Source organism: Nanorana parkeri, unplaced genomic scaffold, assembly GCF_000935625.1.
Source record: "Nanorana parkeri isolate BGI_ZX_2015 unplaced genomic scaffold, ASM93562v1 scaffold880, whole genome shotgun sequence".
In the NCBI taxonomy this organism is placed as follows: Eukaryota; Metazoa; Chordata; class Amphibia; order Anura; family Dicroglossidae; genus Nanorana; species Nanorana parkeri.
In genome coordinates this window covers 483,583-510,771 of record NW_017307148.1, presented here as the reverse complement: position 1 = coordinate 510,771, position 27,189 = coordinate 483,583, and the positions used below count along the sequence as shown (strand labels likewise).

Sequence of the window (27,189 nt, the reverse complement as noted above, 5' to 3'; positions counted from 1 at the left end):
TTGAAAATTTGACTTATCGCATCCGGTGGTTGGCAGAGCCATCAATCGCTTGAATTTCATCCTATTTCTGCTGAATTAGCTGACGTGGGTTATGGGTGGCCAGCTTTAGTCTTCATATCCAACCGGTGTTTGGGCTTGAAGAGGCTAAAGCTGGCCATACACATTACAATTATCTGCAGATTTTCTGTGGTCAGATGGAAAAAGTGCAACAGATTCCTCCATCTACACTTAGCTGTGTGGATGAAGGAATCTCCCACTGGGCCAAGCTTCAGTATCTTGCCAGTTGGCCCCGCTGGCTCTCAAAATACCTGAACAATGTTTGTAGCCAGCGGGGCCGACTAGTAAGATGCTGAAGTTTGGCCCAGTGGGAGATTCCTCCATCCACACAGTTTAGGGTAGTTGGAGGAATCTGTTGCACTTTTTTCCATCTCACCACAGAAAATCTGCAGATAATCTATAGGCGTATGGCCAGCTTTAGTTTAGGGCTTCTCGGCCTGTAAAATCGGCTTCATAAACTAGAATGCTATGACCCTTTTTTGTGTGGTTATATAAGGCCACTAACCTACGCTTCACCAGCTTCTCTCCGGCTTCTGTACCGGAGAATGACAGAGGAATGCGGAAGTGATGTAATACACATCACTGCCTGCATTCAGAGATCGTGTACTGACCCCCCTCCTTTCTCAGTGCACGATGCCACATGGCCGGGATTGCAGGGATGACTAGGAGAGGTAAGGAGGGCGGGGTGTCAGAGATGCCTCATACAAGCGATTGGACATCTATACAGATGCCGGACCGCCTGCATGTAAACAGCCATCGCTGGCTCTTTCAAATTCTTGCAGTTGCTTGCTCGTGCGTTCGGGCATGAAGGAAGTTTAAAGACACCCACCCGCATCCAGAAGGCTCCTGTCCGGCCGGTTCTGAGCGTTCGGTGGATGGGATGTGGTTAATAAAAGGTCCTGCCCTTTAGGGCCCTGTCACACCATGTCCGGACCAGATATGCACGCGTATCTGCAAACATGGTGCGTTTGCTATGCGTTCCAGTGTGGGGTTTTTTTTTTTGGGGGGGGTAATACGGGTAATGTCATTGTGCAAATTAATCTCTTCCTGCTCCATGTCATAGCTTCTGTTGTGTTCCGGTGCGGTGCGTTCCCTGCACTGGAGCGGACTGGACCGGTGTGAACAGAGCCCACAAATCATACAAATGCATTGGGATGCATTTTTGGTGTGGAAGAAAAATTTAACGTATCGCATCTGATCCAGACATTGTGTGAATGGGCCCTTAGTAAGCACAGGGGTGGACAAAGTAATATGGAATTTAGGAGCCAGTCTGTCCACTCCAGGATTTTTTAGGAGTCCTCTTCATTGACTAACTACTAGCGGAAACCTCTAAGGTTAGGCTGCAGCTGTAATTGTTAAGGGGCATTGGCTACCTGAATCCTCGGATTTGTCCAGCCATGAGTAAGCATGTAGATATCAGGCGTATTAGCTGTCCTGGCTCCTTAACTGCATAGGTTTATCCTGTATCAGTGACCTAGAAAACACCTCCAACAAGAGATCAGCATTCACTTCTGTCCTGAAATGTTCCCTTTGAGAAAATCCACTCATACTCGTACTTCATCAAAGCACACAGCATTCAGAAATGCCAACGTAGCCGTACCGGTACAGATGTATGCAGGAGCTGTCACCGACCATGCAAACAACTAACAAGAGGCTGCAGTCTCGAACTGGGGTACGATGAAAGCCAACATATATCTATATTCCATAGATCATGGTCAGTTGATAAACGGAGTGAGATGTGTGACTTTTGTGTAATATTGATCATGATTGGTCATGATTTGTGCATAGTGGCTGAAATTGTGCCTTGAGGAAAACATGTGCTGAGAACATGAATATGCAGGGCTTGCAAAATCTGCAGGAGCTAGACGAGTAGCTTCCCGGCCAGCCGTTGTGATTAAACGGCCGGCAGCTTTTTCATTCAGGTGATCGAGCGTCTGTAGAGACGCCCGATCGCTTGTATTAGCAGCAGCTGTCACTGCCGTTGCCGGTCCCAAAATCTGCTGGGCCGGGGAGGCCGGGACCGGCACGGCTGCTTTGTGACAGGAGATCGATACACAATCTCCTTCTCTCCTCTCCGGTCCCTGAATGCAGGAAGTGATGTATATAACATCACTTCCGCAATCTGCTGTCACTCTCCAGCTATAGAAGCTGGTGAAGCAGATCTCTAGGGGTTCCTAGGTGACATTAGGGGTCTTGGAGACCCCTTATGTCTCAAAGAGGACCTGCCATGTAAATTGGCTATCACATAGGGAGCTTCCTAGCCCCCCATGTAATAGCAATAAAGTTTAAGTGTAAAAAGAAAAAAAAAATAGATTTTTTTTAAAGAATATAAAAACCCCCCACTAATTCTAAAGTTCCCCCGCTCCCCACATACACACGCAAACATGCATCAACGTGCGAAAACGACAATTCTGCCTATTGTGCCGCACATGTTGCATATCATCGTGATGTCGGAGTGAAAGCAATAATGTTAGGGCCATCAATCACTGATAACACTAAACCGATGAGCAGTAAAAGCGTTTAAAGCGTCACCTTTTGGCCAATTTTGGGTGTGGTCGTGTTTTGCGGGCGCACGCAATCTTAAGGCATGTTTGGTGTCCATTTACCCGACGTAACCCCGTCTTTTATATTTTACCAAAGATATGGGTAAGAATAAATGTTTTTTAACATAACGTGGGATTTTTTTTTTTTTTCCTCCAAAAATTTTTGCTACTTTTTTCATTATATAGTAAAAAAATACTATATCAGTGGTGATTTATATACCACCAAAAAAAGCTCTGTCACAAATTTTTTTAACATAAATTGCAAGGCTATAGTCTGGTCATGCTGACCAGTGACATTTTTGACTGACTGGTGAGACACCCTAAAATGTTTCAGCCCCCTGTGACACTATTGCCGAGGTCTCTTTTGCAAATACTTGTTGCCTGATGAATGATCCGCTGATTCAGAGACTTAAGTACTTTGAGCCACTGACAAGTATGCAGATTAGGAGCTTTTCAATGACTTCACAGTATTGTATGCTTGTTCAAAGTTCAAAAGGACGAAGGCCAGATATGGCCAGGCAGCTACTTTTATACTTCAATCGACAATTGTTTCATTTGGAAAAATTAGTGCCAAGTGCCAGCAGCTTTTTTGTCTTCTAAAAAGAATGAAATGGGGAATTTCTAATTGAAGTGGAAACTCATTTGAAGGCCCTCACCATTTTGTATTTCTCTCTAGCAAATGCCAAGTAGATGTTTTGGTCAGAACTTCAATTCTTTAGTTTGCGTAGCATGGGTTTGGATAGATGAGCGACCATTGTAGCTTATAGAGATGTTTTCTGTGGCTGCTCAACTCATGTAGGTCTGCAGGTCCCCTAATATAATGGGTGTTGCAATGGGTGAGGAGCACCATGTAAAAAAAAAAAAAAAAGGTTTTAGGAAGCTTCTCGTCCTATCTCATTTATTTGTAGATGTATACCGAAAATATCCAATGCGTTTTGAGAGTTAAACCTTTTCTTCAGGTGTTTTGAAAAGGGCAAAACCAATTGGTTCCTTTTTTATGGCAGTGTCACCTGATTACCGTAAAGTGGCACTAAACTCAGGGGTTAAACCTTAAAAATACATTCAAGTGCCTGACCTATTAACAGAAATGTATCTTATTTGTGTATCACACGGCTGTAGATCCTCAAATCATCTCTGAATTGGTGCTGACACTGTCCTTCCTTCTGGAGGGTGGCTACTTTTGTTCCCCCATGGTCCCTGTGTGTGTTGTAAAGTAGTCACCGCTCCAAGCTCGCTCCCATGATGGAGCCCGGCAGCACACAGTATATGGCAGATTCGTATACTATTATTCCAAATTGCTGTATAGTGTATTGCTGGGATCTGTAGTCCTCTAACTGGTACCATTCTGCATTGCTTTATAATGTATTGCCAGTATTTGTAGTCCCTCTACAGCGTAGAGTCGGTGGCAGAACTAGAAGGGTTGCAGCTGTAACCGGCCCTGGTGCTCCACCACCGTCCTAAAATCATTAGTCGGTATTATTTTAGTAAAACTGTCACATGACGCTAAACAAAAAAAAGGTAACGGTGATTGGTATCGATGAGTACTGGTACTGGTACTTGTACTCAGCCCGGAATAAAATAGTATCATGCCATATCTAGCTCTTGGCTGCAGATGCAATTTAAGACCCCGTTCACATTGAGCGATTTTATCGCGCGGTAATTCCCGCGATATCGCGGCAAATTACAGCGCGATATCGCGCTCCAATGGGGCAAAGGGTCCTGCTGTCGCGGGTCGTGTGTCGCTACAGCAGGACCCTTTTTGGAGCGGACTTAGCCGCGATTCAAGCTTGCTCAATGCAAGCTTGAACGCGACATCGCGCGGCAAATCTCACGATGTCGCGCAATATGCAAATCGCGCGATTTGCATATCTCGCAGTGGGAACGGGGCCTAATTGCGAATTTCTGTTCTAAGAAAACCTGGGATCTGCAGCAATATAAGACTCCCCCCAAAACATCCCCCCCTCGTCTTGCTAAAAAAAAAAAAAGGATTCCTTTAAAAGCAAAATAAATTCTAGTTTTCCTAAAAATCCCCCTGTAATGGCTTGATATATATATATATCAAGCCATTACAGGGGGATTTTTAGGAAAACTAGAATTTATTTTGCTTTTAAAGAAATCCTTTTTTTTTTTAAATTTTTTATTTTTTATTCTGTGTTCTACCTGTTTTATTCCATGCCTCTTTTCTTTCTCTGCCTTCCATTCTGGGTCTGTCTGACACCCCATCTGTCCTTTTTAATTCTGTCCCAGTTTGTGGGATTACTTGGTATATACAAACCATCTAAAGAGATTACAGCAGTCTGAACCTCATGATATATCCCGCTAGTGCTTGACTCTTTAGACAAAACAAAACATACTAAGCCATGTGACCGTAGTAATGATGACCACTTTTTGAAAAGAGGTGAAAACCCCCCCAAAATAAAAGCCCTATACCATATGGCTGGTCCATGCTTTACAATTAAAATAATTATTATAGTGACAAGTATTTTGTTTTGGTCACTGTGTGGGCTTAATACTTTTATACCTGTAATGATTGTGTGTGTTCAGCACATCAATATTTGTTTTGTTTTTTTAATTGCATAGGATTTTATTCATATTTTTTTCCATATGTACCAGCAGAGCAAACTGTCCGGCATATGTGGCAGTTACAGGGGTTTTGGGCAAACTGTATAACACTGGCAGGGGTTCTTACAACAATAAGCTTTTAGTCTTATGGTTAAAAGTCTGATTCTGGGCTTGATGTTGGGGTATTGGTCAAGTGGCCTTTGCCAAAGAGGGAATCCAAGTTCACAGAGAGGTGCTTATAGGTTAGCTCTGCTTAAAGTGACACTAAACTCAGGAGTTCCGTCTTAAAGTGCCCATACACGTTACGATTATAGTCCGATTTTCGTATACGATCGACTTTTTCGGCCGATAATCGTATGTGTGCATTGCAGTGGCCGACCGACAATACTGTATAAGCGTTCGACTTTCGTCTTTCAAGCATGTTTGAAAACTTTGCCCGATCGTACGATTTTCGCAAGGTTAGTGGCGTTTCCGTCCATCAAAAATCGTACGATCTCCACTGCGCTAACGAAAATACGGCAATGCAATTACCGCAATTTGTCCAGGTGCTTTTCGTTAATTACGGCTAACATAATCGTGCGATAATCGGGGCATGATGGGGCTGCCGTACGAAAATCGTACGACGGTCCAATCATCGGACGAAAATGTTCGGCCGACAATCGTAATGTGTATGGCCACCTTTTAAAAAGTACCTGAACTATGAACAAAACTGAACCTTTATTTATGCATCACTCAGCTGTAGAGCCTCAAATCATCCCTGAATTGGTGCCGACGCTGTCCTTCCTTCTAGAGCCATGGTTCTCAACTGGTGGGTCGCGACCTCGAGTTCAGTAGGTCACCACAAGCCTTTCAGTGCGTTAGGTGATAGGCTCCTCAGCCTCCCCCTAGCGCAGCACTTCTCGCGGGGAGCAACCATTCAAAATATTATTTCCTGTGTCCGTCTTTTGTGAGCATGGTTATTGCATAATTAGAAGGGCGTATTTATACACAAATATGATACTTTTTTGGCTTAAGGTACTTACATTCATTTGTAAGATTTAACTGGTGAATTTAGGATCACTTTAAACATCCTATCCCTTAGCCTCTGTGAAAAGGCCATGTGACCAGTGCCTTGGCATTTGACCTTACGAGAAGCATCAGATGGAAAGGTTCTTCTAATTCTAGGAGAAGGGAAAGTTTTTTTGATGTTCTTCCTCTCTCTTTACTGTCACAGAAGGCCAGGATCATCAAACAGTCCTTCTCTTTAAAAAAAAAAAAAAAATCTTACTGAAGGTGTCCATACACTTAATGTAGCAGCTGAAATTTGCAGTTTGTAGGGCTGTCGGCTCCCTTCAGCCGGCATTCCACGGTCAGCTGATCAGAGCCGGCAGCACCTGTCAGAATACATTGTAAACAGTTGGATTCCTCGATCGACACGCTGTTTGTGTCGATGGAGGAATTGGGTTTGTTTTTTTTGTTCAGCCAACGGGTTTAATGAAAATAATTGATAGATGTATGGCCAGCCTGAACAATGATTAGACTGCCATTGGCACTAACATTTGAATTCTGTCATTGTCTACCCTCTCAATGTGCATTCTTTGTAGATTTGAAATACTTTGTGTGGCAGGAAGACCAAGTTTCCATTTATGTAATAATTTACACTACCTATTGTTGACTTTTCCATAGAAATAAAATTAAGCTGACTGGACTTCTTAGAGCAAAGCTAAGCTGTTGTAGAAAAAGCAAGCTGCCCCGTGTCTGGTAGCATGTAGGCTTTTATAGCAGATTCTAATTGTACACTGACAGTTTTGCATACACTGCTTATTGTACACTCACAGCATCTAAAAGTCTGGGAGTAAGTGCCAGAACTAAGCAACTCTTGTGCGAATGCTGGGATGTTATTTCTGTGGCCAGCCAATGGAGAAGACTGGCTAAAGACTCAAGGCTTCAAACCCAGATGACCACCGGGAGAAGTTGGCAGCACCATGGAAGTGGAACATGAATGGATATATAAAACGTTCCCTCCCCCCCCCCACCCCCCCGTTTGAGTAAATGCACTAAGCCACCAAGTGCACCATCTAGACCCTTGGTTCTCAACTGGTGGGTCCTGACCCAAAAGTGGGTAGCGGACAAATGTTCAGTGGGTCGCTGCATGCCTTCCACTGCACTAGATGAGGCTCCTCAGCCTCCCACATAGCATAGCACTGTCAGTTCTTGTGCCGAGTAGCCATTCAAAATATGCTGCCTGGCGTCAAGTGTCAGCTTTAGGGGGGGGGTGGGCAGGGGGTATGGCAGCGAGGGAGCTCCATCCATACATGCGTTGCTTACGGTTCCCTTGTGTGACGTCACATTTTGACTCCCGGCACTTCTACAGGGAGTGCAAGGGAGCTATATAAGCAATGCACATATGGATGGAGCTCCAGCACAGCAGCTCACACTGAACACCTAAAAAAAAATGTCAGTATGTGTGTGAGAATGTCTGTGAGTGTGTAAGATTGTGTCTGTGGTTGTGTGTCTGTCAGTGTTTTAATCGCAACCTACCACACAATCGCACCTACCGTTTATTCTGGAGCAGAAGGGGCGTTGGATTGCTATACGTTTGAATGGCACCCCAAACACACCTCCCGCCCACAGTTCGATTTGAACATGTGATACCGCAGTGCCGTGCGTTCCATTGTGGTGCAACTTGGGTCGAGACTTAATAACCAAGGACAAATGTGGGTCCTGAGGTTATATAGGTTGAGAACCACTGATCTAGACACTTCTATAACAGTTTATACAGTAACAAAAGTTGAGAGAGCAAGTAAAAATGTGAGTTAGATCACTGCATTACAATCCAAAATTGTGCCAATTGGAAATACACTTTTCCCATTTAAGGACATTTTGATAATCTACACTAGGAAAATGTTGAATTTAAGTGTTCACCTCTCTCATAGACTGTGATCACATGTTACTTGATATAAACACTTACAACAGGGCTGGACAATTCATATGGAATTCTGAATCCAGTCTCTCCAATGCAGGAACCAGCACGATTTCCTAGGAGTCACCTCCATTAACAACACGTCGAGAAAACCAACAGTTAGGCGCTATAAGCCCATCGCACTCCCGACCGTCTAGTCCATGGCAAGTAATGGGTCCATCGGTGGCCACCTGTCTTACCTGCCAAGGTACTGATTTGTACTGCTCTTCGGCCACATGGTTTTGCCTGATGAAGGGGATCCTGCCTGATGCTGAAACATTATGTGATGACATGCACATGCGTCAATAAAAGACACACTCTTCAGTCATTTTTGAGTGCTGGTGTCCCATATTTGCGTGAACTATAATTTTTTTAGACGCATTGACTACAGCTTTTGGGATTTGTCTAGCCTTGATAGTGCATCTCAAAGTCCAAAAACATACAACTCGCATTAATTGTTCAAGGTATTTGTAAATGTTCATACTAAACAGTTTCAAGTGCTGCTTGTGTGATCCTTAGCCATGTACTGTTTTGTGCAACCAAATTCAGCTGCATTCAACAAGGTGGTTTTAGCTTTGCCCCAACTTTAGAGTTCTGATTTCCCCTGCCATCCCACGCCAATGATGAGGCTTGCTTCTTGGGTGCATCTTTGGTCATAGCCATCTTTTGTTTCTACATAGTGGTTTGGGCTCGATGACCAGCACATATAGGCAACTTTAACTTTCTCCCCATTTAAAGTGTGTGTAATAGGCAAAGCTGTTATATTCATTTTGGATATGGTTGGGAAAGATTGGAACCCCTGTGAAGCTTGTATAGCCATCTCTGTCCCTACTAGGTTTGTTTACCTTTACTATTGTAACAGAGATGGAAAGTGATGGGAAATCCAACATTTTACAGTTCCCATAACAGGAGATAAAGGTAAATCTTTCAATTAGGGATGCACAGATACTACTATTGGTATTCGTGCCGATACCAAGTATTTGGGAGGGTACTCGTTCTCGGCCAAATACTCCCGATGCTTATTCCGATACCGGAAACTTCCGGTATCGGGAAACCGGGCGGCGAGTCATTACACAATTGGCTGGGAAGCCGGCCCCATGCTACCTCGTCACTTGGTGATGAGGGTGCATGGAGTCGGGTTTCAAAGCTAATCAGGAAGCCGGACGGCGAGCCATTACACAATTGGCTTGGTGACGAGGGTGCATGGAGCCAGCTTCTCAGCTGATCAGGAAGCCGGGCCGCGAGTCATTACACGCCGCCTGGCTTCCTTAATGGGTCATCCGGTATCAGTATTGGATATCGGTGAGTACCGAAAAACTTTCCCGTTGTATCTCTGGGACAGAATGTTAAGGGGGATCTCCCTCACAGAAGGCATGCAGCAAAAATTAAATGAATAGGGGTTTTAACCCATCCCTACTCCATCCAGAACTGATTATACATGCACTTTAATACAGTGGTTCTCAACCTGTCTTACCTCAGGAACACATGGCGTGGGATGTGTTTTTGGGGCGCCATTCAAATGAATGAGAACACAATGCTCCTTCTGCACTAGAACACGCGGTAGGTACGATTGCGTGATACGGTGGGTTAATCGCACGGGGCTGTACGATTAAGACACTGTACTAGTGTGAACGGGCCCCGTAAAAACACTGATGGACACACACAATCTCTCACACACTCCGCAAAATTTTTTTTTTTTTTGTTTGTTGAAAATCCCCCTCTACATGTGCATTTCTTGTACAGCTTCCTTGCAATGTGACATCACTCTGGTCCAGGAACCTCTACAGGACACGCGTGTGGGAGTTTGAATGCAATGCACATATGGATGGAGCTCCCTGGCGGCCATAGGCCCAGCCCGCCCCACCTCAAGCTGACACTCGGTATCGGGCAGCATATTTTGAATGGCTGCTTGGCGCAAAATCTGACAGTGCTTCGTTAGGGGTAGGCAGAGGAGCCTTTCACCTAGAAAAGTGGAAGGCACACGGCGACCCACTGAACATTGGGTCATGACCCACCAGTTGAGAACCACGGTTTTAATAGGATGTTACTGATGTGGTGGTTGAGTGTGAGAAGAGGCTTCACAAATACCAAACATACTCAGTCAAATCACCTTCCCATTCCAGTCATGTCAATGTCACCATTAGTAGAGATTGATGGCAAGCTTCAGAAATAAAAGGTAGGTAGTAGACAAGTCTGTGTCGCCCAGGGTAATGACTCCCGATGTATTGCCCAGGGTAATGACTCCCAATATATTGCCCAGGGTAATGACTCCCAATATATTGCCCAGGGTAATGACACCCGATATATTGCCCAGGGTAATGACACCCGATATATTGCCCAGGGTAATGACACCCGATCTATTGCCCAGGGTAATGACACCCGATTTATTGCCCAGGGTAATGACACCTGATCTATTGCCCAGGGTAATGTCTCCGGATCTATTGCCCAGGGTAATGACTCCGGATCTATTGCCCAGGGTAATGTCTCCAGGTCTATTGCCCAGGGTAATGACTCCAGATCTATTGCCCAGGGTAATGACTCCCAATATTGTTTTTTTATCTGTACTAACACATGATGGTCGGGATTACCAAGAGGAACACAAGTGCTTTCAAACACTGTTTTCCTTCGATGCAAGCTCTCCAGTATTCTGCTGGGACGCTGATTGCAGCAACAAAACACGGAGAGAAATTCAGGACTAGCAAATAAATTCTAATTATGCAATAACCATGCTCACAAAAGACGGTAATGGCTGAACAAAAACCCGATTTTTGTTTGATGTCTGCCTTCTGTTTTGATATGTGTCACGGCCCTGATGAATCATCATAAGGTGTTCTCTTTCTTTTAAAGGTTAATTAAAGCTAAGTACATGCTGTACTGTTTTATTGCAGCTTTCTACTGTGTGTAATACAAATCCCCGAAAAAGAAATGCTTTGTGTGAATTCATCGAACTCGAATCTGAGAACTTGGGGTTGATCACTTAGGGTTAAACAAACCTATTCAATATCTTCTGTATCGCAGTTTATATAAAGGAAGCTGAGGGTGGTAATGTAAAACATGAGGACTATGTGAACTAGGTATCCTAGTTTTGTAACCTTGATATAGTTTAGAAACAATAAGACAAGATCGGGGTGACCAAGTACCAGGATCTAATGACTTGCACTCGGAAGTCCTCTAGGAGCCAAGCTAAGTTTTAGCAACACTTTAAAATGTATGTAAAGATTTTCATTTTTTGATAAAGGCCCTTTAACAAATTTTATATTGCTGGCTTTGTCCCCCTGGCGAGATTTAACCCTCTATTTGTCAGAAGTGAAATTGCAAAAAGTTGTCACCAGATCAAACGTTAAGGGAACATCTTCCAATGGGGACATCTGTTCCAGTGACATCCAAGATGGGATTTCCCTTCACTTTGGAGAGATTTTGTCTTTTCTCCTGTTATCTCCATGACTGAAATTGAAGGGAAATCTCCCCCATGGGACACGGGCAGGAAAATATAACTTACTGTTGCTTGGGAAATGCCTTTAAATACCCTATTCGCTTAATGTGCTTCCTTTCTTCCCACTCTATGCTGGTATTGCCGCCTCCCGACCCAATCAATTGTGGCGAGGTGCATTCCCGGCCTGCAACTATGCGTCACACACGGACAGGGAATGCCCCTGCTGCAACTGTTGCCACTGATTGGGCCAGGTGCGGGGAGTGGTGGTCACAGTTTTGAGCGGGCTAGGGGGTTCGCAGATGAACTAGGTTTGCACCAAGCCCAAGCTCATCTCTTGCTGTATAACGATCACAACCCTCATCACAACTGTCCCAAATTGAGTAAGGGGACATGTCTGACCAGGTTTGTTAAGCTGGCCATATACCTATAGATAAAGTGCAGATTTTCTATAGTCAGATGGAAAAAGTGTAACAGATTCCTCCATCTACGCTAAACTGTGTGGATGGAGGAATCTCCCACTGGGCCAAGCTTCAGTATCTTGCTAGTCGGCCCCGCTGGCTACCTGAACATTCTGATTGGATTCCTGTATTCTATCGAAAGCTCCAACTCATCGAAATCTCCAACTACCTCACTTCCGGTGCTCAGTAAGACTGGAGCTTTGTACAGTTGCGGTGCGCATGTGCGTATAATGTTTTCTGAGTACTCGTCGAGTTTGCCATCTGCTGAATATTGTTAAAATGCAGCTGTACAGAGCTCCGTCAGTCTTTGTGTTTTGCAGTCTAGTGCCGTCTGGCCGAAATCTTCAACTTGCAAGTACCCGGCAGTGAGGTAGTTGGACTTTTTGACGAGTTGGAGCTTTCGCTAGAACACCGGCATTGTTCAGGTATTTTGAGAGCCAGCGGGGCCGACTAGCAAGATACTGAAGCTTGGCCCAGTGGGAGATTCCTCCATCCACACAGTTTAGCGTAGATGGAGGAATCTGTTGCACTTTTTCCATCTGACCACAGAAAATCTGCAGATAATCTATAGGCGTATGGCCAGCTTTAGATTGTGCCTTGCACTAGGCAGTGTGGTCAAATTCTAATGCCTTTCAAACTGAACAGTATCACATGGGCACACTGCAGATTTTTATGGGTTATATGTAAATACTGATGAAAATGGAGGCTGTTAGTACAATGTCTGGCTGAATATCTACATCTGTGACTTCAATCAGGATCCAGAAATCTGAGGTTCTATAGCACATATTTGGGTGACAAGTCTCTACGTGCTCACCTAGTAGTGAGTATCTTTGTAAATCCAGTTGAAATGAGTCATGTAAAACTTCAACACAGTTCCATGGTTTTTCGGATAGGCTTGTAGAACGGTTCGCTGACTGTGCTTCTGGCACAGGCTTTACTTTTCTTTTAACTGTAGTCATGTTTTATGTCTACATTTGTCCCCACAGATGCCCATGGCTCAGTGTAGAAGTGTCCCCAGCTCTTCCTGCTTATAACGCTGTCATGTTTCTATTTGTGTTGGCCAATTTCAGCATGGCCACGTTTATGGATCCCGGAATCTTCCCTCGAGGTATGTTCTTGTATAGCTGCCTACAAGTATGAATGAAAATGTCTGTAAGCTCACAGTGCTAGAACACTCTTTCTTGGATTTAGTAGAAGATAAGCATGTTGTGTAATGTAAATGTCATCGCCTCAAAGTAGTTCCCTGCAAATGAAGACACCGTATTCTCGCCTCTCTGGTGTATGTTGTCTATTAGCGTCACTTCTTTCCGGCATTGCAGCCTCCGTGCGATTTTTCAACGGATGACTCTTCTGGGAGTCTTGAATGCCAGTGTCCCACATCATGTGCTACCTTTTCTCTGACCCCCTCCTATGTCATCATTGTGTCCTGTAGTGACATAGAGGTCAGGGGATGGTACAGCACACCGCGGGGGACTCTAGCTTCCAACATTTGGCAATGTTTTGAATGCTGAAGATTGTGACGGGGTCAGCAGTTCCAGAATTAGGTGAAGGTAAGAGACCAGGGCTGCCGGAAAGGTAAGAATACCTTGTCTTGTTTAGTAAGGACCTGCTTTGACCAAATGTTTGGAACGATGACAAAGCTGTTTCAGTTAAAATTAGGAAAGACACATTTTTAGTTATGAGGCTGTCTCTTCTTGCAAATGGATCCTCATGAGATTTTTCATCAACTCTGCTTTGTCCCAGCTGATGAGGATGAAGACAAAGATGATGACTTCCGGGCTCCCTTATATAAGACGGTGGAAGTGAGGGGCGTCCAGGTCCGAATGAAGTGGTGTTCAACCTGCCGCTTTTACAGGCCTCCTCGCTGCTCTCACTGCAGTGTTTGTGACAATTGTGTGGAGGTGAGTTGTGCAATATACTGTGAGTGACGTTTTGGGTGCTGTGTTTAGGGGATGGGGGCCATAATGCCCTGCTCTCAGTTTTTCCTTGGTGTTCTGGATTAAGTGGTGTATGTGACATGGAAAGAAACCAGTGGGTGATTTTCAGGCCTTCAGCAAATATTTTTGGGTAGCCCAACCTTTTATTCATTTTGACTTCAATTGCAGTGCATCTGTTCTTTTCTAATTACTTTTCTTTTAATGTTTTATTGTTTATAGGAGTTTGACCACCACTGTCCATGGGTGAATAACTGCATTGGACGCAGGAATTATCGTTACTTCTTCCTCTTCCTGGTGTCCCTCACATTGCACATAATGAGCGTTTTTATCTGTGGCCTTTTCTACACATTGGGGCATCCAGACCAGCTCAGAGACATCCCAGCAATTGTGACGTATCCTTTAATAGTGGTCTGCCCATTATCTGTGTTCTTTTAAAAAAAAACATCAACACTTTGTGTATTTTTTATTCAGAGCCAGCCATTTTTTATTGCCAGGCAGTTTATGGTGTCCGGGTCAAAAAGGTACCAGAAGGTCTTGTACTAAAAGATTGGAAATGACAAAATTGTCTTCTCAAGACTAGGGATTCACCGATACCAATTATTTAGGCGAGTACTCTTGCTTGCCCGAATACTCAGATACTTACCCCCGATACCGGTACTTCTGGTCAGAGAGATATCCCTCTGACCGGCAATGTCGTGCGGAAGCATGACATCGGCTTCCTGGTGGGTTATGACCTTCCTCCTGGTTTCCTGATTAGTCATTAAGCCAGGCTGCCTAGCAATAAGTGAAACCCGGCTTCCTAGCCCATCAGGAAGCCAGGCGGCACGTCATAACCCACCACCCGGCTTTCTGATTGGTCAGGAAGCCAGGCTACCTCAGAATGTGAAGCCGATGTTCTTTCGATAGAACACAGACTTCCCAGGCAATCAGGAAGCCAGGCTGCGGGTCATGACCCGCCCCCCTGGCTTCCTGATAATCCGGGCCCATGGATGCCGGTATCGGCAAGTACTGGGGGAAAAAAAATATCGGCACTCGATACCGAAAAACCGGTATTGCTCCATCCCTACTAAAAACAAAAGAAATCTACGTCATTACAAATCCAAAAAAGGGTTTCCTTCTATTAGGATATTGGGCAGAGCAATGCCAATCAAAGCTTCTGTACAGGAACAGCCTAAAATATATAATGCCATTTATACCTCCTATGTTGGGCTTATTCGGCCTCAGTGCTGTTCCACTAATTCACAGCCGCAAGTGGTAGTGTGTTACTGTGTGTTTTCCTGCTCTGCAATGCAAGGGTATTGGGGTGCTATTCACAATGAATGCCCCTGCAAGGTGCCTATATATGCATCCTGTGTTACTGCAGCACAGTCGTGGCAATGGGGCCCTTAAGCTTGAGGAGCATCTCTGTATATAAAAATATAATGATCAATAATAAAGCTAGAAAGATATTCTCATGGGCAACAAAGTAGTAGTAAGTAGGCCTATGAGCTGGTCTATGAGCTTGCTGGTTAGCTAATTGGGAATTCTGCAGCCCTGGGTTAGTGACGAAAGAACCTGATTGGTTACTATGAGCTACATAAACACTTGGAGTTCATGCTTAAGGCAAGAGGTCAGTTGTTGATCAGCTCACTAGGCCGCACTCATATCTAGCCTTTTCAAAGCAGAACTCCAGGCATAACCCCTAACCCCCCCCCTGCTAATTGCTGAGTTGTCTTAAATCATTCCTAAGCTAAAAGCCCCAAATACTCCCCTATTGGAATTGACTTTGTATTACAACGTACCAGAACACACATCTACAGTTGCCATGCATTGCAATAACACATGTTCTGATGTAGATGAGCCCTCAGCTGATTACATTCAGAATAACAGGTGTTCAAAGTCTTAAGCTCCCCATAGAGTTTGCAACCTGACCAGTGCAGTCCTTGCACAATCTCCTTTAGATTTACCAAAACTATGTAATATGAGGACCTATCTAAACTATCCAAGAAATCTATATCCAATTTAAGCAGGAACTTGCACTACATGGTTGTTGGTAGAGATTGTACAATCGGATAGTATCGTCCGTGGTTTGCTTTTCAGTTTGTTTATAAAGCTGATAGTTGGAATAGAAAAGCCTGACCCCTGCCAGCATCCTGCAGAGAAGGACCCTGGTTCCATGTCTGGGTTGCAGAGTTCTGACATGTCCCCTGCTGAGTCAAAGCCAAAGATCTCCAATCCTCAAAGCCCATGCTCCCTCCTGATTGGAGAGTTGGGCTTTAATCACTAGGACGACTGACCGTATTTCTACCATTCATTAGTTGTGTACCTTAACCAGATCTCAGTATTTCAGTGATGTGTGTGGCTGGCTTGTTTTTCTTCCCCGTTACAGGACTTACAGGATTTCACATTGTCCTGGTGTCCCGAGGTCGCACAACTAATGAGCAGGTGCAGTACATTCTCCTTTATGTTGCTGCACTTTCCAGCATTACATTCCTCTTATTCGTGCAGTCCTGACATACTCCATAATGCTGGGCACACACCTTACAACCATCGCAAGACTTTTGTCTTGCGATATTTTTAAGGTAATTAAAAAAACGTACGATCTGCCTATCTTGCATAGGCAGATCGTACTTGCGACGATCGAAAGCCACGCCCCCTGAGGGGCGGGCTTCCGATGACCGCAATGCCAAACGCCACTGCGGTCATCGGCCCGTCCGGCTTTTATCTTACGAACATGCTACACACCGGCCAAACATCGTACGATGCTCGGCGGGTTTCCAAACATGTTCGTAAGTTAAAAGTCGTGCGACCTTACAGTAGTAGAGGTCGCACGGCTTCCACACACCTTACGATAATCGTACGATCGCGGGATTTCCCACGATAATCGTAAGGTGTGTGGGCACCTTAACACTTCTACTACAGAGACATTGGAGCTGCGACTGTTATTTTCATCGATTTTAAAAAGCCGATTTTTTATTTAAAATACACAAATGTAGTGTTACAAACATATAAAGTTTACTTTAGAATAGAATTGCATGCACAATTTTTTTCTAACTTTGCTGTGAAACCCCTGATATATCCCTTTTTAAAATAGTAAAAGAGAGCGATCAGTATTGGTCACAGTGTTTGTTCTTCACAGGGAAGGATCAGTAAATATTTCACATGTTTACCGATCCTCCGCTCTACCTTCTGAGCCGCTCTCCATCCTGACTCCTTCTTGCTGTTACAGCAGGTGATCTCTCCTCCCATCTGGCGCCGACTGCAGCGGTCTTTGTCCTCACTGATCCCTGCTGCCTCTGCCGATACAGCTAGGGGAGAGCAGCGGGGATCGGAGGGGACACAGACTGCAGCATCCAGCGGGGAGGAGAGAGGAGCAGAGTCAATGTGGCGGAGGTTTGGGGGAGCTCTCCTCAATGCTGGGCACAGGCTGCTGAGGTCTGTGTCCCATCTGAGTGCAGATCAACTAATCAATAATGAGATTCGTTGACAACAATCCTCGTTATTGATGTCTGTGACAATGTTGTCCATTGTCTATCTCTCTGTGGCTTGCACTAGAAAGACGACATGTCAGGGTAGAAGTTGGTAGCTGCCAAAAAAGCCCCCCCCACCAGCTATTTTTGTGATGTTGGTCACATGGCATACTGTGTCCTCTTCTCCTAGTGGTGGGTTGTGTTGGATGATGCCGACAGTAACACTGATGTGATGACTTCAGTGCCACACTGTGAGTGCAGAGCACCATGATCGGGAGAGGGGCTCACGAAAAACGGACTCAGTCTTGTTTTAGGCTGGCCATACACTGGTCCTGCTGACTCAGCCAAAATTCAGCCAGTATGTGGCCACCCATTTGACAAAAGTTGACTTTTCAATCGACTTTTTTTCAAAGGAGCCAGTCTGCATATTCTTGCCCGAACAGTGACTGCAGTCAATCAGCTTTATTCACTGTTTTGGGTATTCTGACAGCATTATACTTGTTAGTATACAATTTTCATTTTTTAAGCGGTCTTGGGAAAGTGGAAAGATGGAAGCTGGTTGGTTGCTATGGGCAGCAGCACCAGTTGAGATGGAACTTCTTTCACTTTTTATTCATTCTCCACCAAGATAATTTCACACCAAGTTCATCACATTTGCAGTGGAATATAACATGGGTACAAAAAATGAAAAAAAGGCCTCAGTCATGAAGGGGTTAAACACGATGCACTTCTTTTAGCTATCCCCGTATTCCAGTCATTTATGGACTTCTTTCCTAGGCTGTCTGTCTTAAATTTCATCTTATGTCTTACAGGTCACTGGAAAGTTTCGCGGTGGAGTGAATCCATTTAGTAATGGGTGCTGTCAGAATGTGAGCCATGTTTTGTGTAGCTCATCCCCACCCAGGTATGCCAATTTTACGTGGCTTATTGACCCCTGTGTGGGACTTGCAGTATAGGGTTTTAAACAATTGTGAGACTTGCACCAGTATATGTGTCCATGTTCGCTCTAGTTGGCCCACAGAGTTTAAAGCTGACCATACACTATTATATTTTCTTTGGTAAACCTGTGGGCTGAACAAAGAAAATGATAACAGATTCCTTTATCATTGCTTACGAGAGTGGATGGACGTCTCCTCTCTCTATTGTATTCTGACAGCGGCCGCCTGCCGTTTGGCCGAAGATATTCCCCTTGGCTCCTTTGATCTCTTGATCGAGGGATGTCGGCTGGAAGTGTGCCGACAAGGGCACACCCAGTTTGCAAATTTCAGCCAGTTCATCAAGACTAGTGATGAGCTCGGGCGTGTTCGCAGCTCCACGTGCCGAGCACGCCAGGAAGCTGAATCACAGGTACTGAGACATTATCCGGCAGCTGCAGAGATCGGGAAATGTCTCAGTACCTGTGATTGGCGCTGCCAGCTTCCTGGCAGGCTCGGCACGTGGAGCTGCGAACACGCCCAAGCCCATCACTAATCAAGACCTGGCCGGAATTCGCTTAGTATATGGTTGGCTTAACAAGTTTGTGGAAAGCTGGAGGGAGAGTCGGTACTGGAAGGGAGCGTTCCGGGTTGAGTATTGAGCTGTGTTGCTTTCAAATTTTTAAATTTTTTCCAAAACCTGCTGGGGAATAATAATAATTAAAAAAAATCCTCTTTGGAGTTTTCAGTCAGTGATCAGCTTTGTGATTGCAGCATCCACCAGACATAGAAAATCTATTTTGTGTGAAATGACCTATTACAATGTAATTTAGCTGGTAATGGCCCCTGTGCTTGGGACTTTATAAGGGTTGCTGACTCTGCCCTAATTAAATGTGGGAATTGTTTATTAGCATAAAGAGCCAATTGCAGTAACCCTGATCAATGAATCATATTTCATTTTTTAAGAAAGCTCTTTTTGGATAAATTGCTACAGTTCCCAGCTCTTTGCCTTATGAATAATTCTGTGATTGACGTTGTCATGAATATTAACCTTTTTGTTTTTCATTTTTCAGATACTTAAAACGTAGTCTTCAATCTGTTCTCTCGATAACACCCCCGTTTTTACGTCCTGAGATTTCCGATAGTCAGATTGGCCTTAAAATACTGGACAACGGCATACAGAGTCCTCTTCAACACTATCAGGTATATTATTTCAAAGGGCCACAGTTACTAAGCAGGTGTTGGAAGGAGTGGGGGGTGTTTGTGTCTTTTGCCTGTGGGTAGGACCTAATGATATCCTGTCATATATAGTTCTATAATACTAACTTTTTGGTTTAGCCTTAAAAGATGGGGAATTTTCATGAAAGATCTCGGGCTACATTATGGATTCTAACTGAAAATGTATGGAAATATACTGCAGAGAGGGGTAACAGGAATTTTTGATTGGGCAGCAATGCCATGGTGTCGCCAGGACAGGAAGTGAAGGGGAAAAAAAAGGTTTTGGAGCTTCTAACTTTTCCTCTATTCTTTTAAATCAGGGGTGCCCATTAGGTTGATCGCAATCTACCAGTCGATCGCAAAGCGAACACTGGTAGATCTCGATCGTCTCACTGACCTGTGTCCTGTCCTCCTGTGGTGCTTGTGCAGCTGAATGTCTCGGATGCCGCAGACTGGAAGGGGTGGGACACCTCTCTCCCTAACTGAAATTGTTGGGGTGCCATTGGAAATAAATGGCACTGCAGCACTGATGGGTGTAGCATTCCTTAATACTGGCATTAATGCAACTCAACAGTGTAAATGTGCTCTTACAGAGTTCTTAAAGAGAAAGGGCTCTAGATCAGGGTGAGGCAAGTGCAGGTATGTGCCTTACCTCTAGTCTCTCTTTGGCTGTAAAGGTCTTTGGCTGTCAAGCTTCAGAAATCCCATACCGACAGCTAGTTGTCTGCAAATTGCAGACCCACGCACCAAAAAGCTGAAGCATACCAACTGCTGTACATTGAAACGCTCTTGGAAGAGAAGAACCAGCCGCACACTGAGCTATCCAGTGGGCCGGTGGACCCCACCAGGACCCTCAACCTTTGACGTAGTTTGCCCAGCCAATAGGCTTAGTCAGTAAGTAGTTGAGCGCAAAGGAGAGCCAAACCGACATTTTAAGAGTCCAAAAATGTACTTGTATTGGTTCTACAAATAACAGAAGGAAAATATAAGGCAGCCAACGTGTTTTTCAGGGGTCCAACCGTCCCCCTTCATCAGGGCTTAACCGACTTGTCTCATGGTCAAATCTAGGAGCCTGGAGTTGTATGTCACAGCCAGGAGCAAGTAGTTGGTGGATGTTAGTAACAGACTGCAGTGCAGCCAGTCTGAGCATTGGAGTCCACCAGACCTAGAGACAAGTCGGTTAGGACCTGATGAGGGAGGAAAGTTGTTGGGCCCCTGAAACACATTAGTCATGGTTTCATTCTGCCATGTGCAAAACCAGTAAAGTACATTTTTGGACTCTTGAAACGTCCATTTGGCACTCCTTATTGCTTGGCCACTTACTTTAGTAACCTCTAGATTAGCTGAGGACTTTGTTTTGTGGGTAGCTGCTAAATCTAGGCCATTGGCCTAGACCTGAGTCCAGGGCCTCGCTCTTTTTACTCAAATGGGCTTAGTCAGTGTTGGGTCTTTATACTTTGTCACTGTGAGAGAATGCTGGTTGGGTCTGTGTACTGTGAGTTACAATAAATCTGGTGTTTGGTTGCGTTCTTAACTACTGGCAGGAATGAGAAGCATGAGCGAGCGCCAGAGCTGCCATTGCACTGGAAAGTTGGAAGTGGATGCAGGGTTTTAACTTGGAGCAGTTTCCTTTGCTAGACTCTTGGTGAAAGATTTTATTTTAATTTCTTCTTTTTTTGTCTTTTACGCTCTTGTAGTCTCGAAGCAGTTTAGAGCTCACAGAGTCTCAGTCGGCAGATGCAGAACCACCGCCACCACCAAAGCCTGACCTGAGCCGTTACCCAGGGCTGAGAGGTCAGATAAGCCTCGGGGACAGGGAAGGTATGATACAATATGTGTCTCTTGCAAACATCGAATTGCTTATTTATGGAAATCATTTGTTATTGTTTGATGTAAATGGTTGATATGGTGATTTTCAATTCCCTGCTAGCTCTAGGGCACGCAATATTTATACTATATCTATACTTCATCAGCAGGAATACATAAAAAAACAAAATCTTGGAATGGTTACAGAGATTTGGCTGTTTCTGTATCAGCAAATTGGGACTCGCCTCATCATGATTTAGAGGTGTGTTCACTAACTGGAGGCACTAGGATTCAGAAAAGGAGCTAGTGGTGCCCCCCGGCCCTCAGCTAAACTATTCTTGGCTCATACACCGCAGAAGATAGCACAACCCACAGCCGTTGCTTCTTCTCTTCTACCCCTTTGCAAAACACTGGGGGGAAAGACTGAGCTTAGTCCCTTCCACCAGCTATTCTGGGAAGAGACACTAGAAAAGTAGCTGGTGGCTTGTGTTGTTGTAAGTGATGGCACGCTGAAGACAAGCACCGTCGTTCAAAAGAACCAAAACACAGGATAGCTGATGAGCGGGCCTGGACTCCGTCTTTTATTTTTCAATGCAGGGGGGTTGAGCAGATGAGGCCTAGAGCTGGCTTACAGTTTGTTTGCCAGTGTCCAGTCCTCATGTAGGTGGCAGTATGACTCGAAGGTTAAAGACATCCTGTTTGCCACAATGGGCTCCAAGAAAAAGATTGTATGGTGGGTACAAGCTCCTGTTCTATTTTGCAGTGGTATAGGTGATCCAGAGGTTAGAACCAGGTTCTGTCTATTGGCTGTCTCTGTCCTCTTTGGAGAGATTTAGCCTCTGTTTGGCCTGGTGACAGATGTTACTGTGACTGGAAGTGAGGGCAAATCTGAAATTTGCTGTTACAGGAACTGGAATAGAAGGGAAATTATCCCAATGGGCACACTTGTTCCAATGGCACCTATGTAAAAGGGTTTCCCTTATTTTGGAATGATGTTTCTTACTTCCTGGTGTGTACAAGGCAGGAAGTAAAGGGAAGTCTCTCCAGTGGGACACAGATGGCAAATAAGACAGATTTTTGAACCCCTCCCCACCCTTACTCTTGGGGGGTTAGATTTACATATAGTTTAAGTACACAAAACAGAACTGGATAGGGCCTTTGGGATGAGAGAACAGACTATAATAATCTAGTTTAAGACTGTTTGTAAAAGTTTTACATTTCTTCAACCCCCTCCAAATAAAATGGGTGAAATACCTTTTAGTGTCTTCCTTCTCTAACCTTCTCATCCACAGCGTTATGGTTGCTAGTAAATGACGCATTCATTTTTAGTTTGCAAGCTACAAACTGCTCCATTCATGTGCCATGCAATGTGAATCAGCAATGATCACCAGTTGAGAGTACGTATATTTGGTTGTCGCATGCTTCACTGTGACCATGGCTGTTTGTACCAACCCGGCCACGACACAAATGAAGTGTATGTGAAATGTAATAGACTTACCTTTTGTCTACTTAAGTTTTGCTGACGTATGCCATTTATTCCCAGACAATTCCCTGTTGAATGCGGAGAGTCCTCCTACTCCAACTATGTACAGATATCGACCAGGCTTTAGCAGTGCGAGTGGCGGGCCTCCGCCCAATTGCAAGGTAAGTCAGTGCTGTACCAACTTAAGCCACATTTTAATTGAAATGCCCCCCCCGCAGCAGCTTAAAATAAGTATCACAGGATGCAATAATCGCTCGCCTTCAATCCAGAGCTGTCCCATGCTGCTTTGCTGTCACAAAATGGCTTCAGTCTTCTATGTTGAGCGAAGCACAGCTCGGTTATCCTGGAAGACTGAGGACTTATTGTGAATGCCGAATTTCAAGGGATCATGCCCCGTGGGGTTGTCACTACGGTGTATTGATACATACGGTTGTGGCCGCTCTCTGCATCATCAGGGAACAGACCTGTCCTGTGTGACCTACTGCCGGGGACCCCCTAACCAGAGAGGGGTGTGTGTAGATGGGGGGGGGGTGTATGTCTGACCCATGATTTGGACTTTTCATTGTTGAATGATTAGTACCCAAGTTTTTACTGTTAGATAAAACTACTTGCAATATATTTGATGTGCCTTCTTGAGTTTTTTTTATTTAAAGTGAAACTCCTGGCAATTATCCACTCAGGACCTCAAATTTTAAGTCCTACATATGCGCCCTATCCTACTTATACAATGGCATGCATCATCCATTTAAGCTTATTTACTCAAAAGTATGGCCATAGTACTTATTAGTTTTGTGGAAAAGACTAAATCTGCTAATTTCCAGCTTTGTCACTGCAGCTTGCTGATTGGACAGTGTAGCAGTCGTGGCACATAGATGAGGTTGTCCTTATGTATTTTACAGTCAGTAAGCTCACAGTATGACTTTTCGCACTGTGCTATGCAGTAAAGCCTGACGGCGCTGCTCCTCCCTCTCAGTCTTGGTTTGAACTTGTCCTGGTATTGGGCTTTTGCACTCCATGTACCGCAGAGCATAGACTGGGATAGGGAAAAGCAGCACAAGTAGCCAGTCAGTTGTGCTCATGGGATGCTAATAGGAGCAGCAAATGCAGTGATAGAGATAAGATAATTGGTGTGCGGTTTCCTCTTTACCTGTCCAATCACAGACTTGGGCTGGGTAACCCGTAAGGGCCCCTTCACACTATTGCGCTGTGGTTATTCTCACGATAATGCAGAACACAGTAATGCGTGTTCCGTTTGTTGGTGCGATGCCATTTATTCTGAATGGCACCTAAAAGCATCTTGCAAATGCTAATCCTGCCAAAATGCTGCATGTACTTTGTTTTGTGTGTGTGTGTGTAGCGCAGACTGTTAGATTGAATGGGCTGCCTTGTCACAACCTGGTAATGTGTAACATAACCCCCTTGTGCAAGGGCAGCACAACAGTGTGAATGGGTCTTGAGTATTAACCACAGCAGAACAGAATTAGGTTCTCCTTCCCTGCCAGACAGGGTTGTGTTGTGTTGCAGAACTGTGTGCATTTATGGAGTGGATGGACATAAATTAACTTTCCTTTGTATGTATTGTATCTTTGCATTTAGCGGTTTGCCTGGGATTAGTTTTAAAGTCTGTATCCTAAATGTTATTAGTATACATGAAAGAGTAAAAACTGCCCTGGCCATCCAAGGTAAAAAGCTGAGCCGGAGTACAGCAGCAAAATGGTTATGACAGGTGCACTTTAAACAAACCGCTGTCTCTGTCTTATTTGCTGTGTAACATTTCATGATTGATTTCTTTTATGTTCTTGTCGCACAGCTTCCTCGTATGGACAGTCTCCAGGACTCCCCAATGCCCACCTCTGACCTGTCTCGCCCTCCCAGTTCTCGCTCAGAACCCAGCTTAGAGCCGGAGTCCTGTCACGCACCACCAGCTCGGTCCTCCAGTTTGCGCTCCGCCGCGAGTACTCCGGCGCCACTTCCCTCTCTCCCGTCGGAAGGAACGACATCCACCTCGTACAAAAGCTTAAATCAGACGCAGAATGGAAGTCTTTCTTACCAGAGCCTGCTGAGCCCTTCTGATGAAACAGAGCCAGAAACCGCCGGGTACTCCTCTCCTTACCTGTCGGCTCGAGAGCGCCTGCGGCCAGCCTGTCCTCCTCCAATCGCTCCTCGTTATGGCAAGCCGAGAATCTCGCATCACCGGACAGGGGTTGATTCAGATGCAGCAGCTTTACCCTTGTTGACACTAAAGTAAGTTTCATTTCTTAAACTTGGCTATAATTATCCATCGCAGAGTTGTTCTAAACACCGCTTAATGTGACGGACACATCATGGCAATCAAAGGGTCGGAACAAGCTCAGGGGAGTCCGTGTTTAAATGTGTGTGCTGGCTGAGCTCTATATTGTAGAATGATTTGGATGGCTGCAATGCCACCTATAATCACTTCTACATATTAAAAATAGCTGCTCATCCTTCCCCATGTTTCAAGGGTTTACTTGCCTCTCCTGGGAACTCCGAGAATAGTCTTGGTATGGAAAAAGGAGGATATCTGTGTGCAATGAACAGGGAAGCTTAAACAGGATTCTTAAACATTCTTAAGAAGCTAGTTGTAACAGCCTAACCCTGTTTCTGACAAGGTTTGTAACCCTTCTATGAAAAAGAGAAAAAAACACTGAGGGACACAGGAAGTCTTTCACCTTAGGGTTATACTGCTGCCTACTGGACACTGGCAAACAAACTTCAAGCCAGTCCAATTTAACCCCACCTACTAATAGCATGCCTCAGTCTTTTGCTAGTGTCCTATGAGGATGGACATCTTGTTTCTTTTTTCTCTGCTGTGTAAAAACAAACCTATTTTTACTAGAAGAAAATGTTTATATATATCTATAGATATATATATATATATATACAGTGGGGCAAAAAAGTATTTAGTCAGCCACCAATTGTGCAAGTTATGGGAGAACTTGCACAATTGGTGGCTGACTAAATACTTTTTTGCCCCACTGTATATATATCTATATATATCTATAGATATATATAGATATATATATTACACACCATATTTTGCGCTCTATAAGGACGCAGGGAGGGTAGGGTTCTGTGACAGCTGTACTTGGTGACAGGTGGCGCTGTGATTATGGTCTCAGTGATCACACAGAGCAGACAAAGAACGGATGTTCTTTGTCTGCTCTATGGTGAGCTCCTATGCCGTGGTCACGGGTCCCCCAGAGGACCTCAAAAAACACGGCGGGGGGGCCCCGGACACGATCGCTGCCGCTCGATTTGATACAAGTGATCTGATTAGATAACTTTTGTATAGAACGAGCAGCGGCTGCCACTGTACATTTAATTCTGCTTGTCCGGAGCAGGGTTAAATGTACAAGAAAAACTACTCGCCCGAAACTGCATGTCCCGGGCGTCAGGTGATAGGGATTCGCTCCATAAGACACGCAGACATTTTTGCCCGCCTTTTGGGGGGAAAAAAGTGCGTCTTATGGAGCGAAAAATACCGTGTCTGTGTGTGTTGTATAAAAATTATTTTTTTCAATCAAAATATCTTCTCTAAATTGCTGCTGCAGTTGTTCTCTTCAGTTGCAGCTATGCGGCACAACTGTCCCCATCCTGATTGGAGTGCTGTGTCTGGACCCTGCTGGACATGCAGGAATAGCCTGAAAAGTGACCTTCAGGCACTGGTGCAAATATTTGGAATTGGAAAGGGAGCGCCGGACCTGTGTGGTTATTCAGGTTTTCTCACCCAGTAGTGATCAAGTGATGTGAATATGTGTACTCTGGTTAATGGGTAGGAAGCTATCACTGGCCTAATGGTCTCCACAGTGTCCTTGGCTTAACTGTGAACAAAGTAGATGTAGGAATTGAAGAGCCACACCAATTAAAGTCCAGATTAGGGATGCACCGAAGGGAAATTTTAGGCAAAAAACAAAAATGTTTCCAAACCTTTTTAAAAAAATTGTAAATTTTAATTTTTTTTTCACTTTACTGTTACGGGCTTTGGGGAAATATCGGTTCTAAACTAGACACCTGCTATTTTCCTTTTAAAATAGACAAAGAGATTGAGGACAGAGTCCTCAATCTCTTTTTCGGCAGCCCCAGCTCTCAATGAACAGGAAGCTTGTCAGTACAGAGGTTTCCTGTTCATTCACAATCTGGCGATTAGTAAATATTTACTAACAACCCATTCATGAACGGACAGGAAGCCTCTGTACTGAGCAGTTTTCTGTTCATTCATAAAGTGAGCAGATAGTATATATTGATCACATTCCAAGTCATTGATGAACAGGAACTTTCGGTATCAGGAAGCCAGGCGGCGAGTCATTACACGCTGGCCGGCTTCCTGATTGGCAGGGTCCATGCTCCCACGTCACCAGGGAGGATGG

At 44.6% G+C, this 27,189-nt stretch overlaps 1 protein-coding gene across 1 annotated transcript in view; it reads left to right on the top strand.

Annotated features, from left to right (window-relative positions):
* Positions 1-27,189, top strand: part of ZDHHC5 (zinc finger DHHC-type containing 5) — a 42,488-nt gene that overhangs the window by 14,769 nt on the left and 530 nt on the right. The window contains exons 3-11 of the mRNA XM_018565729.1: positions 12,981-13,102; positions 13,738-13,895; positions 14,151-14,323; positions 16,253-16,355; positions 18,193-18,284; positions 19,368-19,497; positions 21,210-21,333; positions 22,862-22,962; positions 24,612-25,045. Of these exons, the coding sequence (XP_018421231.1) occupies positions 12,981-13,102; positions 13,738-13,895; positions 14,151-14,323; positions 16,253-16,355; positions 18,193-18,284; positions 19,368-19,497; positions 21,210-21,333; positions 22,862-22,962; positions 24,612-25,045 (1,437 nt within the window). The remainder of the gene's footprint in view (positions 1-12,980; positions 13,103-13,737; positions 13,896-14,150; positions 14,324-16,252; positions 16,356-18,192; positions 18,285-19,367; positions 19,498-21,209; positions 21,334-22,861; positions 22,963-24,611; positions 25,046-27,189) is intronic.